This window comes from Zingiber officinale, chromosome 10B (assembly GCF_018446385.1).
Source record: "Zingiber officinale cultivar Zhangliang chromosome 10B, Zo_v1.1, whole genome shotgun sequence".
NCBI classification, from domain to species: Eukaryota; Viridiplantae; Streptophyta; class Magnoliopsida; order Zingiberales; family Zingiberaceae; genus Zingiber; species Zingiber officinale.
In genome coordinates, this window is record NC_056005.1 from 79,018,790 (window position 1) to 79,025,075 (window position 6,286).

At 39.1% G+C, this 6,286-nt stretch overlaps 1 protein-coding gene across 1 annotated transcript; it reads right to left on the minus strand.

Moving 5' to 3' along the window:
• Positions 1 to 429: 429 nt before the first annotated feature.
• LOC122030602 lies at positions 430 to 4,317 on the minus strand. Its single transcript, XM_042589810.1, has 2 exons — positions 3,558 to 4,317; positions 430 to 785 (listed from the first exon to the last, which is right to left on the minus strand). Exons 1-2 carry the CDS (start codon positions 4,169 to 4,171, stop codon positions 545 to 547), a joined length of 855 nt encoding a protein of 284 aa, XP_042445744.1. The 5' UTR covers positions 4,172 to 4,317; the 3' UTR covers positions 430 to 544.
• Between the last annotated feature and the right edge of the window lie 1,969 nt (positions 4,318 to 6,286).

Genomic DNA, 6,286 nt, shown 5'->3' on the forward strand with positions numbered 1-6,286 from the left:
TACATTGTAATGACTTTTAAAGTCTTTAAATCATGGTTAAAGAAGGATCAAAATCATAGTTAAAGAATAGAAACAATGGTCCCTATTTGACATGATTTTGAGTCTTTTGGCCATTAAAGTGTTTTGGCCAAAATACCTTGATGAACTAAACGAGCCTAGAACATCATTAGAAGACTAATAAGCATGGGATGCTACACATATGGAATGATTTCAAGTCCTTTTGAGCCATCAAAGTATTTTGTTATTAAGGTGTTTTGAGAAAAGCACCATAATGATCAAAAAGGGCTCATAAGTTTTGTATCATGTACATGAATGTAGACATGTCATTTTCTAGTTCATATAACAAGTTGAACATAAAAATATCCATGAACATTCAAGGTATTCAAAGTTCTATCTATACTCATGAAAGGATTATCCTATTGACATAATCAATGTATTTATCTTATTTGAATATTGAACTTATTTAAAATCAATCTCTTAGTAGATTATTCTTCCACTTGAACATATTACATGTGATGACCGGAATTGAATGAAAGCATCACAATCATGGAGATCCAATAACATCTGTACAAGGGGGCAACTCTTTACACATTAAGTGCTTGCGTCGTTGGAGTGTGAACCAAGATAGAAAGCTATCGGTTTTGATGACATTATACCCAGCTTTTTGGTACATTTGGAAAGGGATTTTATCAATCACTCTGCAATGAAGGTATACTCTTCTTTGAGCCTTTATTTGAGTTATAAGTTCTTCACATGCCTTCAGAAGATGCCATCCGATTCTTCTCCTAAAAAATTGAAAGCATACATACAACATTAGTTTTTCGCACATTGGTCACATTCTGTGATGAATGTTAGATGGTTAATTAAGAATAACATGAACCATGTAGATGCAATGGAAAATATTCTCGACAAACTGAGGTCACACAATTTTACCAACAATGAATGCCAAATGTTTGATTTGTGGACAACCTAATGTATAACAAGAAGAGAATGAACAAGAGAAGAGTAAACTTGAAGATTGTGTAAAGATGTTCAAGGGGGTTGCCTTATTGGGTTAGTCATTTACTAACTCTGCGAACATCAGTACAAGCTTATATTGCATGTTATTTTCTTCACACATTAAAATTCCATCTCATCTGAAATGAGAATTTGGCAATCTATTCACAAAAAATGCTAGTTCAGCAAGATTCTATTTGGCTATCACTGTTAAAGAATGTTTGAGTGTGCCCGCACATGTGCATACCTCTGTAAGCCGTGGTGTTTTAATAAGAATTTTGCAATTTATCCACAAACAAATGCTAATTCAGCAAGATGCTATTTGGTCTTGAAATCACTGTTAAAAGAATGTGGCAATCTTTCACAAAAAATGCTAATTCAGCAAGATGTCATTTGGTCTTGAAATCAGCCTTAAGAGTGTATTTTTTGTGTGTGCACTCATGAATTTGCCAATGATACGATATCCAATACTCAATATGATATTCATAGGTCGTTATACGCAAGGTAAGTGCTTGTTCCTTTGTTAACTCGTCAATTAAGTATTTTCCCCAGCTACATGGTGACTTAACTAAATCTATCTGGATGGTCTCACAACACAAGTGTATCACAACTCATTACTGATACTCTCATTAGTATCAAGAAGACATTAAAACAAGTATTCCTTCTAGATTTCTAGCTTTTGGAAACCACTAAAATTCAAACTAACTTGAACTTGGAGAATGATGTAGGGTTCTATTCATATAACTTATCGGCATTTATTTTGCCTCATCCAACTAATACATGGCACCTCGTTAAGATCATCATCTAGGAAACGATGGAAAAAGAAGGAAGAGGCTCTTATGCTCTGTTTACTTTGAAGGATGAATTGGGAGAAGAATGGACACTTTCACCTTCCTTCAATTGATCACCTATTCAATTTTTTGTCATCTTTTCTCTAGCACTAAGAAAAAAAATCTCCGATCGTCGCAACGTCTCAACAAGCTCCATGGCCACAACTCATAATTTAACCCCGACTCATGGCCGTAGTATGGCCATGAGTATGGCTGTGGCCTAGCCACAAGTGGCAGTCATGGCCAACTCACACCTCTTCCCTTCCTCCTTGTTTCATATTCTTCTTCGCTATTCCCTCTTTTTCTTTCCTTTTCATTTCCATGGTGACTAACTAAATCTATGTGGATGGTCTCACAACACAAGTGTATCACAACTCATTACTGATACTCTCATTAGTATCAAGAGACATTAAAACAAGTATTCCTAGCTTTTGGAAACCACTAAAATTCAAACTAACTTCAACTTGGAGAATGATGTAGGGTTCTATTCATATAACTTATCAGCATTTATTTTGACTCATCCGACTAATACATGGCACCTCGTTAACATCATCATCTAGGAAACGATGGAAAGAGAAGGAAGAGGCTCTTATGCTCTGTTTACTTTGAAGGATGGATTGGGAGAAGAATGGACACTTTCACCTTCCTTCGATTGATCACCTATTCAATTTTTTGTCATCTTTTCTCTAGCACTAAGAAAAAAAATCTCCGATCATCTCAACGTCTCAACAAGCTCCACGGCCACAACTCATAATTTAACCCCGACTCATGGTCGTAGTATGGCCATGAGTATGGCTGTGGCCTAGCCACAAGTGGCAGTCACGGCCAACTCACACCTCTTCCCTTCCTCCTTGTTTCATATTCTTCTTCGCTATTCCCTCTTTTTCTTTCCTTTTCATTTCCATGGTGACTAACTAAATCTATCTGGATGGTCTCACAACACAAGTGTATCACAACTCATTATTGATACTCTCATTAGTATCAAGAAGACATTAAAACAAGTATTCCTAGCTTTTGGAAACCACTAAAATTCAAACTAACTTGAACTTGGAGAATGATGTAGGGTTCTATTCATATAACTTATTAGTATTTATTTTGACTCATCCGACTAATACATGGCACCTCGTTAAGATCATCATGTAGGAAACGATGGAAAAAGAAGGAAGAGGCTCTTATGCTCTGTTTACTTTGAAGGATGGATTGGGAGAAGAATGGGCACTTTCCTTCGTATACTATAGATTTACCTTCCTTCGATTGATCACCTATTCAATTTTTTGTCATATTTTCTCTAGCACTAAGAAAAAAAATCTCCGATCGCCTCAACGTCTCAGCAAGCTCCATGGCCACAACTCATAATTTAACCCCGACTCATGGCCGTAGTATGGACATGAGTATGGCTGTGGCCTAGCCACAAGTGGCAGTCACGGCCAACTCACACCTCTTCCCTTCCTCCTTGTTTCATATTCTTCTTCGCTATTCCCTCTTTTTCTTTTCTTTTCATTCCCATGGTGATTTTTTCCCTTAATGTGCTATATCATCTGGCTTATCTGGTTCTCATAGCAACATTGCTCAATCAATCCAAAGACAGGGAAGGGAACACACGTTTAGCATCACAAGGATAAATAGGCAATTGAAATTCATAGCAGAAAATTGTGTCCTTGGCAATTTTGTTGAGCAAAATTAGCTGGAGACAGCAACGTTACAGAAAAAAAAAAAGAACAAGTTTTGTACCTTCTAAGCGTCTTTTTGACAGCCATGTTGCAGATGTAAGGGCATTCTCTTGGGGGCACCGGCGTCGGTGGGGCGGCATTGGCTCCGCGGGCATCGAATGAGATTTCCGCGGTGGCCGCCAGCTGTGGCTCGCCCTCGGCCCCCGCCTCCCTGTAAAACCCGAGGAGCACTGCCACGTGCGGCTCCAGGGCCACCCGCTCCTCGATGTACTGCTTCACGAGAAAGGTGAGGACGTAAACGTATCGGAGGGGAACGAACATGGACTCGGCGAAGGACTCGGCTAGCAGCTGCGCCGTGGCCTCGAGCTCGCCGGCCTCCATCGGCCGGATCTCGAGGAATCCACCGCCTCCGTCGCCAGTGAGGTCGAGTTCGATGCCACGGCGAAAAAGGCGAAGGGCGTCGAGGCTATGGAGAGCCTCGGGGTCGAGGAAGGTACCGGGGGCGGGGCCGTTGGAGAGGAACGGCGAGGGAGAGGAGGCGCGGCGGACGAGCTTGAGGAAGCGCAAAGCGTGGGGCTTGTGACGGGATTGGACAACAGAAGGAGAGCGGGATGCAAGGAAAGGTCGCAGGGCGGAGTCGAGAGAGAGGGAGAGAGGAGTTGGATTACAACCCATCAATTCCTTCTTCTTGCTCTACTCCTGTACCTCCTCCCCTCCTGCTGCCGCCGCCGCCGCCGCCGCCGTTATTTGCCGAGATGAGAGAGGGAAGGAAGAGTGTGCAGGAGCTCCATGGATTGGATGGTGGACGAAGATAAAAATGAGATTTTTTTTATTATTTAATATTGAGAGGAATGCGGGTGGAAGGGTGGAATAAATATTTGAGTTTGTTTAATGAATATATTTATGATTAACGAATTTATTCGAATTTTTATCCCATTTAAATAAATTTAATAAATATAAATTATAAATTTAAATATTTATTAGAAATTAAATTATATATTAAAAAAATAATAATATTCTTATTAAAATTTATAATTTTATTTTAATAAAAAAATTTAATATATTTATTCATAACTAAAATATAAAATTTATAAATTTAATATTAAAATTATTATTTTTTATTTAAAAATTAATTCATGAGCTTAACGAATATGTTAACAAATTAATGAGTCGAATATTATAAAATTTAAATTTGATTTATTTAACCTAACGAATCTCATTAAAAGAACTCAAATAAATTTTTATTAAATTAAATTTCGAATAACTTCATCTATATCGTTATAAATAGTAGCTAGGTGCCTTGAGGCTTAATGATTGAATATATTCTATCCTGCATTGTTTTGCTTCCAAGCAACCAGAGAAAGAATTAGGCTCGTAAACTCAAGCTAAATTTTATAAGATTTAAATTTATCTGATAAGATAATTAAATAGAGTTTAAAATAAATTAAAACATTGGATTAATTATTCAGATTATAGGTTTAGGTAAGTTTATTTAATTTACAAATCAATTTATACAAATAAACCAAGTTAATGCAATATTGATAAGTGAGACATTCTTAATAAAATGCATAATAATGAAATTGAAAGATCCTTAGTCATAATAATTTTAAGATAAAATATTAACTATATATTAATTATTATTAGTTTTTTTTAAAGTTTACTATACGTTAATAGTAGGTGAGTAGGGTTGTAATCGAACTGAGTCAAACTTAATAGTAAGAGACTCGAGCTCAGACTTAGTTCGTTATCCCTAAGTATAATATATAAATGAGCCTCTAAATGAACATGTTCGCAAGTCTCTTAATGAACACGTTCGTGAGCCTCTAAATGAACATGTTCACGAGTTCACAAATCAAATATTGTTAAGCTCGAGCTCGGCTCAGTAATGTTTTCAAGCTCGAAATCAGACTCGAGTTCGGCTGGTTAAATTAATCAAATGAACTCGAATGAATCTTTTTTCTAATCAAGACCCGAATAGCTCGCTAGTGGCTTGGCTCGTTTACACTCCTAAGGTGAATATATAAGTATTACTGGTTGATCCTATCCGAAAGTCGATGAGATGGAAAGCTGGGGATGTAGCGCTCCCACTGACAGCCTGTAGACTCCGCTCGGACCTGCAACACAAATTACGTCAATGCCAAGCTAGCGAAGGGGTCCCCGGTGTTGAACCCCCGGCGCTCAAGTCAGTCATCGGTAATAAAGTAGAAGGCAGAGTAAACAAAAATGAATAGTAGCGAGAACAGTGTGTATCGCATATTGCGTACCTCCACCGATGCTTGGACTCCCCTTTATATAGAGCTCCTGTAGCGCGCGTGCACGCCTCCTAAGGCAAGCACGTTTCCCAAAGTTTTCCCTGAAAAGACATATCAATAAAATGTCCCTAACACAGTATCTCAACGAGTCGAGCATATCTCTGAAGTGATAGTGGAAGCTTCGGTCGTACGATCTTCTAGTTGTCCATGCCCGGTGTTGGCTGCACTAACTCCCAAAAGGATGTTGATGGACACAAGAGAGAGTATGCTGCTAGGCCGAGCGGGTTGGCCGCTCGGCCGGAACTTCGCTGTTCTTGTATCCCGTCCGCTCAGCCGAAACTCCACTGTGTTTGTGTGGTGTCCGCTCGGCCGGAATTTCACTGTGCTTGTGTCACGTCCACTCGGCCCGAAGTTCCACTCTGCCTGTCGAGTCCTGCTTCCTGGTCGAACGGGGTAGCCGCTCAGCCTAGCACTCGACTGGAATTCCATTGTTCTTGTTTTATGTCCACTCGCTCGAAGTTCCACTCTGCCTGTCGAG

Coding starts and splice junctions, on each gene's coding strand:
- LOC122030602 (XM_042589810.1), bottom strand. CDS start 4,171: ATGGGTTGTAATCCAACTCCTCTCTCCCTCTCTCTCGACTCCGCCCTG. Junction 786..3,557: donor GTCAAAAAGACGCTTAGAAG/GTACAAAACTTG, acceptor TCAATTTTTTAG/GAGAAGAATCGGATGGCATC.